Here is a 12,724-nt window from a genome sequence, read left to right on the forward strand (position 1 = left end):
CATCCTTCCATCTGGCCTCTCTAAACCGTAAAATAAATTAGCATTTGTTCTGCCATGAGAGACTGTGACAGTATTTTGGACACAGCCCGTCCTCCAGTATCTCAGATATTCACCAGGGTGAAGTGTAAGAGAGCTGCAGGGTGTTTTTCACCAGCCAGGGCTGATGTTGCTGACCCACTTTGCATCAAGACAGCCATTTATATCCACTGAGTCACTTTTTATTAGGCCATGTTTGCCTTTCACGCAGCAACATCTGTAAAACAAACTCCTGAGCTCTCAGGAAAATAGAAAAACTGGCATGGTAGAAAGTCTGTGTGAAAGTCACATAAAAAACTGGCATGTTTTGGAGATGCATCAAAACACACCACAACACAGGCAGGGATCACAGGTAGCATACACTGGCATTAAGGGAGTTGTAACGATGACAGATCCTTAGGACCTGGCATACATAGAGAAGAGCCAAATGACCTTTTCGAGGGGATAGAGATAAGTGATGTTGTAAAGGGAGAGAAATTAGAGGATCAAAATTGTATTAAATCCAATGTGGGAGTTCTTCACAGATAGCAATCAACACCTTGGGGGTATGTTTGTATCTGCTCTAAACCCCAGACAATAATGCCATGGATCACAGCCTCTCTCTCTAAATGCCAACAGCCACTAACCCCCTGTCCTTCACTGCAAAATCGGGGCGCACAACTAGGCATACAACACTTGACATTTACTCACTGGTAGAGACTACTCTATAGCCTTTCTACCAGCACCATTCCCACAGACATTTAGCACTATATGTACTAGTTCTGTACTTATATTCTTAATAATCTTGATCACCTACTCTGACTACCACCTAAAAGAAAGCATACCATCTCCTACTATCTACAAATGCTCAGATTATAAACAAACTATCTGATGACAACAACTTCTTTTATTAAGGGATTTTGTCTGTGTGATATTTGATAGTTGTTCATCAACATTTTTTTAAGATGGACCATGAATTTCAACAAACCATCTTTAAAGTCTCTGTTAGCAATCTCAGTGTACAAGGTACCTTTTAGTGTCCGTATTTACAGTATGTTGCCCCAGCACAGACCAGTGTGCTCCTCTGCATTTTCCACTAACTTATCTTTTTCTGCAAGTCCCAATAAGCCATAAAAAGCTAAAAAGCTTAACACTAACCTCATTGCATGAGTGCAATCTTTCCTATAAATATACTATTCAAAGCACAAGCAGCTCCTCCCACACTGCCTCTTTTACACACACCAGTCCCAGAAAGGGGCAAAGTGCTTCATATCACATTACACCTTCTTTATTCTCTCCAAATAACAGTGATTCAAAGTCCATCTCCAACATATTAGTGGTAAAACACTATCGTTTTCTGATGCTTTACAGATACAAGGGCAGGCTCAACCATCCCTCTGCAGAGAGGTTATTCAGTTTCTCAAAGAGAGTATCAGTCTGCACAAATCTGCATGGGTTTTTTAAATGTCTCTTCAAATGACAAAACTCAGTCAAACTTTGACCAGCTCTATTTAAAGTGTTATATTAATGTTGTGGAACTGATTATAGCAGAATTAGAGCCCTTGCCATTATGTTCCTTGAAAGTGATTAAAGCCATTACAGGGAAGAACTTTGAATTTTGCACTTATGGTTCTAATTGCAAGTGCACTTATGGTTTTAATTGTGCTGAACTCTGATGATTTGTTGGTTGTACTTTTGTTAAATTGTATTTAACATATACGATCACACAACCGATGTCTCAATGGGTCTAGATCTTTGTTATGTAAAAACAGAGGTTGTTTAATACAATTTATTCTATACATTCTATAGAAGGCTGACAAAGTACAGCATTTGCTATCAATGTACTATGAAAACATTTTGTGCAATGATTTTGGAGTAGGCTTATTCTTTCAGGTCCAACTTGTTTCATCATTTTTAATAATGAAAATAATTACTTATAAAAACTGTCATTATAAGCAAATGGCATGAGCATGCACACCTACATAAGAACACACTTCATGGCACTGACACAAGTGTCTTCAAGATTTCCACACCTAATCTAATCCTGAAAGCAACTGAAGCCTTCCCTCAATGCCAGCTTCTTGTCATCTCTCACAATATCTTACAGCAGCCAGCACTGATAAGGAACTCTCTATAGGCCCCATGAACCAAGGGTCCCTCTATTTGTGCACACAGGGTCTCTATTTACTCTGAAAGATAAAAGTCTTTCTGCCAGTGGCTGTCTATCTATCCATCTATCTGTTTATGTATTCATCTGTGTATCTATACATCTATCTTTTCATCCATCCGATTATCCAGCTGAACTCATATACAGACTTTATGTCTCATCATCATACCATTTCACTGATGTATGCACTTTACTCAATACTATTCAAAACAGGGAGTATCTTTGAGTTTGTTGGCACTTTGAATTAGATCTCAATCCTAAAGCAAGAAGAGATGCACTGTATGAATCATTCATATCTTACGTTGCATGATAGACTACCTTCTTCTTGTTTGAGTATCTGTAATATTGCAAATAAAAAATACATACAATGTTGCATTGAGTGTGTGATGAGAAATGTGTATCTGTCATGATTCATTCATTGATTTGAATTCCGAATTCCGAATTCCGCCTTACTATTGGCCGTACAGCAGTTGGTACACTTTCCATGACTTGAGTCATTTTGCTGACAATTCACTGACTGAAAGGAAAGGTAAAAAAAAGTTATGCACAGACTGTAATGGAGCACATTTCTAAAAAGATCAATACCTCTTCCCAAACAAATGATGCCTTGAGTAACAGGCAAATTGATAGAATTTAAACTGGAGTCTCTGGTCAATACTGTGCAACACAGGAGGTTAACCAACGGGTCAGTTCTTGGATGACATCATTGATCTGAACCAATCTCCAGCCATACTTTTCAGGGATTTTTCCACTTTGTGTCGGGAACATGTATCAGGACTTAGATTAGATGCAGATGTACTGTATATGTGTGTATTGCTAAGGAAATGTCTTTATTTTGTCTGACATATATCTATCATTCCGTTTACAATTGGAATCTTCCACTTGACAGATGGCCAATGGATTAACATAGTGCACAGAGACATACACGGCCTTTAAAACTAGATAGGTTAACTGATCAAAACTCAGATGTGTCTGAGGTGCTTCAAAAGCCTCTTGTACAAATGCTATTTTCATAGTTACATTTTTATTCAGTCGACAGAGGCTTTTAACCAAAACAAATTACACATGAGGTAAAGTGCAGCAGCTTATCAACAAAACATGTGTTCAAATGCCGCATAACCAAGTATCCAGGTGCCTGGAGGATATAAAAAAGCTATATTTACAAATGCACTACAAAAGACAGCAAATATGGGTATAAAGAAGTACTAATACATATTTAAGGACAATGTGATAACAGGTCAGATGTTTAGGGGGTCTCTGATGAGAATTATGAGCATGCATTTCCACTTTGATCAATTTTCTATACTGATCAATTTTTTATACTGTATCTACTGTAGATTAGAGAGTCCAATCAGGAAGGAGTAATGATATTCTGCTGTCTTACAGGACAGTATCAGGAACTTGATGTATCAGCTTTTATACAGGTCAATATGTTAAATTCCTTACCATACTTAACCACACTAAGCAACAGCAACGTCACCCGGACAGAGACACACACAAGAAAGATACCGGTGTACCAGCCAGATGTGCACTGATGTAGTCCAAACTAGAAATAACAGGTAGCCAGACATGAAAGAGTGCAGCACACATCAAGTGTAACTTATTTTAACTAATCTCAGTTATTATGGTTAGATGGTCCTTGAATGCTGTCAGGCAGTTTCTTGAGGAAAAGTCTACATTATGACTACAGAAACCAAATTGATCATGTAAAGGTTCCTGCACATTGGCAGTGGCATGAGTGCGGCACACTCCACTTTCCACATTACTTAGATTCTGTTGTTTTCAATAGAACCCTGCACATCACCGCCCTACCCTTCCGCTGCCCCCATGTAGATTGGGATTCAGTTCTATGTTCGTCGGTGCCACTCAATAAAATCCACTGTTTATTAAATGGCTCTCAGTCAAGAATTCGAGTGCTGGTGTGCGTGGGCAAGTGATAGAAAGTGTTCTGAAGTGCACTCATGTCGGTGCCTAAATGTGTTGTGCTTTACTCTGTGCACCCTACATCGCAGGCTGTGAAGATGTACAAGGAGTAAATAGTTTCTCTTGCTTGAAATAAGGTTCTACTCTTTGTTCTAATAATGAAGAGGCAATAGCACATCTTTTTTTATTGTTAACTAATGAAGCTCAAAAACACTATTAAATATCCAGAGTTTAATTTGGCCTCATTACTTGCATCTCTGCATCCATCACCCTTTCAAGACTAAAGACCACTGTGGTGAACTGTGGAACATGTCTACCACACACATCCGTTTCATTACAAAAGACAGCAGACGATACGCTACGACCCAAAGCAGAGCATGGTAAACATACGATATTAGGTCATTAGTCAAGACATTATTAATTCATCTTGCTTTTTGCATAGGGAACACAATTCAGGTTAGACAATGTTCAACTGAATAAAAGTCAGACTGTTTGACTGGCAGGATTCAGACTATTCTTGTACTGTTGTGACTGTTCCTCATCTATTGATTACAGACTAGAACAAATGAGCAGTTCTGATACATCTCTGTCAGTTTGAAGAATATACTCACAGAATACTCAAACATTTAGTGAGTAGCCAAGCAATCTTTACAGAGGTATTGTGTGGCCTCTTCTGTCATGCCCCCCAGCATTAAGATATTATGGCAAATGCAACAGGACCTTGTTGAGTGGGAAGCTGCAGCCTAGTGAAGAATATTTGGACTACATATTTGAAACTCGCTAAAACAAGAAGTGCTAAAATCCTTGCTACATTACAGGTATGAATAATGTACAGATCAGCAGTGACTTTGAGATGCCTTTCATGCTTCTAACATGGACAGAGAGGGGGGAAAACAGAGAGTGACTCGTTCGCCAGGCCCCATCTCCTTCAGCTCACCTTCCTCCATTTTTTCTACACAATCCCATTTATCAGAGGGATATTCAACTTTGTGGAGCTATATAAAAAGAAAATCTTTTATAGTAATTATGATGGATTTATATTCATGGGAAGACATTTTTAGAAAATATAGAGGAATAACCTTTAAAAACCTTTTATATTCACATGTCCCAGTGATGTCCTTTAGGGAGCGAGGCAAATAAACCAGCATCTTTACTAATACTCTGTTATGAACTGCTTTTTTCACCAATCCCCAATAATCATAGTGATCATGAGTCAACCTTTGATTTGGGGCTTAACCACAAGCCAATCACCAAGAGAAGGGTCAAAAGAGGTCAAAGAATATCAATAACATTGACTGGAGTAATGAATAGGTAAACTACGAGTTTGTTTTGAAATGCATTGTAAGCCCTGACTGTAACCTTTAGCCTAATAAATAGTAGTTGTCTCTACATAATTGGCACAATTACATGGTGGAGAAAGAATGGCATAAGGGAGCGTGATGGGGACAGCGATCCAAATTAAAGCTTAATAAATGCAGTTAGCTGATAGATGTCAACAGACATTTTCCCACAACCTAAATGTGATAGGCCTTACCTTTCAATTATATTAACATAAAAAAAACCTGAAACAAAAACATGTTCACATACTTAACAGTCACGGCTCTATTCTACTCTAAACCTTTTCATGGTCAGTGTTAATTGAACTACACTGCCAGTCACCTTCACCGCCTAACTTAATAGTTTGTTACTTGGGTCCACATTAAAGTCAGGTATTCAGTGACTCTCATGGAAACCATCACATTAGAGTCAGGTATTTAATGACTCCTTCTTGTTTTTGTTTCCCTGTAACAAATTCAGCCACAACACTTCTGTTAGATTTTGTTTTTTTGAGGATTATCACTGACAAGAGCTTTAGAAGAGTTGTCTGAGGCTGCTGAAAAGGCAAGCCAGTGGTTATGGCTGAGGTGCTTACAGACTACTTGGGGTCATGTTAAGACCTGAATTGACTTAAGTTGTTGTGTTTCTGAAGTGGCACTTGTTGATGTCTGTTTGTAACATGTACCATCCCATCATGAGTGTGGAAGGGGTTGGGTCTGGGACGCCAGACACCACTGTAGAGCCTTCTGAAAATGTTGTGGGCATAATTCAGCACAGATGACAGAAGGTGCCTGCTTGATAACCTCAGTGAAATGATTATGAAGTCTGCTCTGTTGGTGGTGTGCTTTTTTTCTGTTTTGGTTCACTGTCTGGTTAGACATTCAGGCTACTGGTAGTGCATGTCGTGCCGTGAAGGAGAGGCTTTACGGATCCCTGGTACAACATGCGGCGTGTTTGCAAGTGTCACAAGCCAATTGCGTATTGTTATTGTATCTCGTGTCCTATTGTGTCATTTTAGATGGGATTGGTTGTTCATTAGCCTCTGTGGCAGCATATGCTGTACTGTGAAGGAGTGCCTTTACAACATGTGGAGTATGTGTGACTGCCACAAGCCAACTGCGCATTGATTTTGAATCTCATGTCATGCAGAGTACTGTGAAATAGGCTTGGTTGTTGATCGTCCACAGTGGGAAACAGCACTGTGGGAAATACCCTACCGATAGCACCACAAATTTAACACCTTTCGTGTATATCTGAAAAAAACGAAAGATTCACCTTTCAAATAGTCCTGGATTATCAAAGCATAATTCTATGTGTTGCAGTGGGAGTTTATATATCCTCACTACGGTCCAAACAGGGAAAACCATAGTGATACATTTTGAAGTACAATATCTGAAAATACAAGTTTTTGGTTTTAAAACAATTCTTCTAGAACCATTTGTTAATTCATTCTGGAACAGTTTCTAAATCTTAAACAGAGCAACTTGAAACATGCATGCAATACATGTCCACAAAAACTCAATTGAAATGGTCACTTCCAATTGACTTGGTTTGATTTGTAAAATGTAGATTAAAAAAAAAAAAGCCTGCTAAAAGTAATGAAACTGCTCCTTACCTTATACAGTAAAGGTGCTTGTCCAAGCTTCATTATTGCTATTTTGTTGGTGAGATTCAGCGAGGCCTTGGCTTGGGTCAGGTCCTTTATGCTGCCATACTGCACATCCACAATCTCCGCCTGAACAGACCACAGAACGGGAGACTTCAAACCAGACACACCCTTTAATCAAGCTGCATTAAATTATTAATTCTACTTATTAATTCTACTTATTGGTGAATTTTTATTTATTTTTGTATCAGTTTGGTAAAAGAAAAAGTCTGATAATTGAGGAAACATTTGTCTTTAAGTGTCCATGGGCAGTGATGTGAAAGTTACCAAAAAGTCATTGCAAGTTCAGAGGAGAGGAGAAGACTATTTAAGGGGCCCTGATACACAGCAGGAAATCAGTTGCAGTATTGTACCTGGGCTCCAATTCATTTTTCATAAGACCTGGGGGCAAATGAAATGTGATGGCAGTGTGAGGAGAGCCCATCTCGTTTGCATCCAGTGAGCAGGGGAATTGTAGATTTATCACCATTGTCAGTGCTCGCATCATAAAAGTGCTCTGTTAAACTCCCTCGAACAGAGACAAAATTGGAAAACGATAGGATTAGCTCTTTGAGGTTTTTTTTTTTTTCACTGCCAGTGAGAGGGATGAGGTTTTGCAGCATAAAGTCCTTTGCTTTCCAGAATGCACTTTGTCATTCAACAAAATCATTCACTGTTTTTCCTCGGCTGTTAAGGAAAATTGGATTTTTTCTCTGATTGAGGTACAAACAAGGGTTTGTAATTACATTTTGTTTAGGGACGCAAATGAAATGGCAGCTCATTCAAAATGTAACGCTTGAGGATGATAGACAAGGAGGAGGAGGAGGGACAGGGACAGACGTGTGTGAAAGATGTTGTAATCATCACACATGTACATATAAATGTATCAATGCAGAAACACAAGAAAACACTAAATGAACACATATGACACACCAACACACACACAGCCCACAAAATACTGATATTTCAGTCCACATGGTAATTAATTAAATGCTATTGTATGAACCAAGGAGCAGTGTTCGGGCACATGTACAAACCCCCCATGCAGGAAGGTTGAGTTGACGTGGTGAGTGGAGGACACAAATCAGTGTGGGCCTGCGGTGAGATGCGAGGACCGGGCTGACAGGCTGTCCCCTCACGCTCCACGCTGGATCGCTAAATTACCCAACATATTTATTCCTCCACAATGCAGCTTTTCATTTCGACTGCGGCTGTCAGGGGCCTGCTCTGGCACGGGCCCCTGTGTTTAAGTGCCATTATGTGGGAGTTAACACAATCACAGGCAGGAGGAGGCTGCTGGCTGGGCCGCTTCCTACCACACGAGCACACAACTGATGAATAGGCATGCACATCTCCGAGGGGCCGGCTGCACGGGAACAATGGCTAAGGAAAAATTTATCTGTCTGTGGGAAATTAGATTAGCCTCACATCAAAGGAGGGGAAACAGATTAGAAAAATTATATTTCAATGTGATCCAAATTCTCACTTTTTTTATATTCTCTAATGATCTGTCTGCGGTATCTGATCCTTGGAACAAAGACATGCACGTGTTAAGTGCTCGTCATTTCAAACATAATTCAGAAATAAAATCAAATGTCTCCATTTAAATTTTTATCAGTAAGCAGAGTGAAGTAAAATAGTTTGCAGTGTGGAAAAAACATAAGGCTTGGCAAATACACAGCACTTAAGGGGAAGGTGATTCAGTATTATAAAGTACATTTCTGCCAATGTGATCTGGTAATGGTGAGAAATATCATAGACACCTCACAGGGATGACTGACACCAAGGGGCCAAGGAAATGTGACTGATTACCCTGCCCACCATGATGAGTGAAGGGAGGAATCCAGAAAGTATGACTGTCAGATGAACTAAGCCCTTGTGGACTTGTGTAGTGAAGGCTTTGGAAGATCAAGCAGGCATGAGACTCTACACATGAGAATTCAACACAGTGAGGGAAGGATTGCTTCACATTATGTGCCACTGAAATAACCTTGGGAACAGGGAATTCATAAACCATGTTTAATTATATTCCGTTTAATTAAAACTGAAAAAAGCATGCACAAGGTGAGTTAACAGTGGAAGAGCAATGCAACTACAACCTTGCTGAACCGTTTGAGAAATTAAAGAAGACAGTTACACGCCATGATTTACAGTAACTTTGAGTGTAGCTGTAATAAAATAATCAAAATGAGCTACAAAAAGAAAAATTAACTTAAAACTCTTAACTGTAGGGTTAAGTTTTTCTATGACAAGAATTTCATGCTCAAGTACCGCACAAAAGGATGGACCCTGATATATTTGGCACCCGTTGATGGACCCTGGAGATACTTGGCGCCACACGCCACTCTTAACTGACAGGTAGACGCCATGGATTTAAATAGAGCGATTTTGGTATCTTCAAACGGCATACCAAGACAAAATCCTTCCCACTTTAATTGACTGTGCACTGGAAAATGTAGGCTACTTTTTTTATTATGCATGAAGGAAGATGTCACAGTAAAGAATGCTTCATCAAAAGATCCAAAGACTAATCTAAATCTAATGAGCCATGGAAGACTGAAATGCCGTATTTTTGTTTTGCTGTAAAAATTCTGGAAAAGAACAAGTAGCAGTACAGACAGAACTGTTCTTTGTATACTAATTACTGATTGAATATAAATCCTTTCAGTCCTACATCACCAAAATTCTTCAACACAGAGGCTCTGGGAAGCTCTCCCTACACAAAAAGTTTCCACATTTCCAAAGCGCAAATCCTCTACTGTTGGCATCTTTAACGCATGTGTACTACAATAAAGCACAGTGGCATAATTGTAATAACTGTTCTTCTAATATAATCATTAGAAGAGTCGCCACTGACTGTGTTAAAGGAATTTTTACAGTTCACATTCCTAAGTATGTTGTGTTCACATATTTACGTATTGAAAATGGTTTGCATGCTAGGATTGCCACAGTTGTTCATTTTCACGGGTCCTGCTCTGTGAGACACAAATCACGTCTGCAGTCATGTCCTGTGTGGGTGCCCTGATAGAACGGTGCATTGTGGGTTGTGGTTGATGAGTACACTGTACGCCTCCTGCATTCTGACTTCCCTGATCATCGCGTAAGGGCGGCCGTGCCTGGAGACCTGCCTTTGCTAGGTAAAGGTAGGGGCCATCTTTATTCTCAGAATTACACATTTAATGATCACGAGGTTCATTTGGGAACAAGATTGAGTATTGTGCTCTTTTGCTACAAAAGGCCCTCCAATTTCCTCTAATGAAAATGAAGTCCATAGTTAATGTCCTGACAATTTAATTCTAAGTAATGTTGTCAGATTCAGACTCATTTAGAACCAAGTAGTTTTAACTTTTTAATTGGTTGCTTGTTTGATGAGATTCAATTAACTGTCACACTGGGGAAAGCTCAACCCATTCACATTTGTACATCATTTGGAAAGTAGTCTCAAAGCATTTGATTTCTTGATTTAAATGAGATAGAGGATGCATATTAAGGTCCAACAGAAAATTACATTAATTTAGGCTAAATTATGGGAAGATAATGCAAATGAAAATCATTCCTGTTCATCAATCTGCTTAAATTCTATTGCTATTTCTGTGTTAGCCCCAAAGCTCTGGAATGCACTGCCTGAGCAAATAAGGTTAGCTGATTCTGTGACATCCTTTAAATTACTCCTTAAAACAAAGCTTTTAAAGAGCTTATTCAAGTTTAATTTTTGTTTGGTCTTGTTTTGGTTTTGTTTTGGTTGGTTTTGACATGTATTTTTTGTTCTGTTTATTCTTTTATATGTAAAGCACTTTGTAACTTTGTTTAGAAAAGCTCTCTATAAATAAAGATTATTATTACTATTATTATTATTATTATTATTATTATTATTTTATCTCTAGGCCTAAACATATGATCTTCATTCTGAATGTCCTTTCTGATGGAGAGTTGTCTAGAAATTCATGTCTAGGCATGTCACAAGTGTCTCAGTTTTCCAATGACATGCACTTAATTTTTAACAAACTCTGTAGACAAGGAGTAGAGTGGAGTGAATTGCTCCCTGACCCTGGTATCACTGTGGATTGGGAAGGAGACCTAATGTGTCACAGCACACAGCACATTAAAATGGACACGGCCAGCATTCCATCCATCAAGATAGCCATGTTTGCTTGTTTTCGCGCTCCCTCACTTGTTTTTCTTTTCTGGCCTGTAACTGATTTTGAGATATTGCAAATGGTGTTTAATTCAAAGCTGCAAACACAGAAGCACATGAAAACAGCTCAGTGATGGATGACTTTGGCCCTTCTTCTAGGGGACAGACTGAGTGAGGCAAGTTTTTGCTCCCTCTCTTTCTGCGCCATCACTTAAGGTTGTTGGTCTAACTTGAAGGGGGGAATAGCGATACATCTTCTTTCGACACTCGCATTCCTCTCTGGAGACAGGACGCATAACCTCTAAAAATAGTTTGAGAATATTGCATAGGCCTGTGAAACAGGGGCTGCCTTGCATAATGGCTTAAATTAACCTTCACAGTGGAGGACACAGCCCGTGTCTACACACCATAAATACTAAGATTCCCTTACAATCCTGATTGAAGAAAACACTTGTAATTGTCTTTGCCCGTGGGTGTGTGCGTGTGTGTGTGTGTGTGTGTGTGTGTGTGTGTGTCTGTGTGTCTGTGTGTGTGTGTATGTCTGTGTGTGTGTGTGTGTCTGTGTGGTAACACTGTACCTCCAGACTCCCCACGGCAGAGTAGGCAGCAAAGAAAGGGCTTGGGTCTGCTGCTGGAAGGGGACTGGTGGCATCACACCCTTCTCCATTGGGCAGAAAACACTGATTGGTGTACTTGTCGATGATGGTGCTGGGGGAAGGGCCCGGGTGGCTGAGGAGGACGGTGTAATTGGACAGGTGAATGTCCCTCAGGCCCAAGTCCCTCCACTTCTGCACAAGAAGTGACACTCTGAACAACTCACTTTGTTCTGACCATGAGCTATTGACCATAGTTAAATTCCTGTTGAAAAGACACAAAAAGAGAGCAGGTACCAGCATTAATATAGTCATGTGTCACTTGTCATTGGTCAAGGAATTCTGGTTACATGTGTATAGAGGTGTGCCTTGTGCTTTACTTTGTAGAATTCAAAAAACAATATAGATCTGTGTAACTGTGAATAACTTCTATAAAATCAGTGTAGAGTTAATACAGAAACAACATTACTGTTTAGCGCCTATATGTATTGCTCCTAGCAACACTAAAACATGCATGTGAGATACTGCCATACTGATTGATTATCCAGCTAATACCAAGGTCTCTTGACCAACATATGTTCCATGTGGTGGTTACGTGATCTGTCCAGTTTGCAGAAAATGCTTTTCAAAGATAAAATGCCACACAGGGGAGGTGGGGATCAGCAGCCTTGAACATAAAGAATGCTAGGAATGCCAGACTTCTGGAGCATGCAAAGATAGCTATAACGTGTTATTTTGAGGCACACAACCTTGTGACGAATGTACCTCTTCTACAACATTTCCTTGACAATTCAGGGGTGTGTATTTCTTAAGAACAACACTATCTTTATGTCTTATTGAAAGCATACTAAATAGCTAACCATAGTGTTTTTGTCTCTTAGTTTCTGAAAAGTATACAGTTACAACAGCCAGTATTTAATATACACTGC

At 39.5% G+C, this 12,724-nt stretch overlaps 1 protein-coding gene across 2 annotated transcripts in view; it reads right to left on the reverse strand.

Annotated features, from left to right (window-relative positions):
* The window catches only part of LOC125300857 (inactive N-acetylated-alpha-linked acidic dipeptidase-like protein 2), a 213,473-nt gene that overhangs the window by 105,327 nt on the left and 95,422 nt on the right, over window positions 1–12,724 (reverse strand). For both annotated transcript variants that reach the window (XM_048253010.1, XM_048253009.1), the window contains exons 3-4: window positions 11,781–12,060; window positions 7,038–7,157 (exon numbers count right to left, since the gene is read on the reverse strand). In XM_048253010.1, coding sequence (XP_048108967.1) covers window positions 7,038–7,157; window positions 11,781–12,060 — 400 coding nt within the window. The remainder of the gene's footprint in view (window positions 1–7,037; window positions 7,158–11,780; window positions 12,061–12,724) is intronic.

The sequence above is a fragment of the Alosa alosa genome, chromosome 9 (genome assembly GCF_017589495.1).
Source record: "Alosa alosa isolate M-15738 ecotype Scorff River chromosome 9, AALO_Geno_1.1, whole genome shotgun sequence".
NCBI classification, from domain to species: domain Eukaryota; kingdom Metazoa; phylum Chordata; class Actinopteri; order Clupeiformes; family Clupeidae; genus Alosa; species Alosa alosa.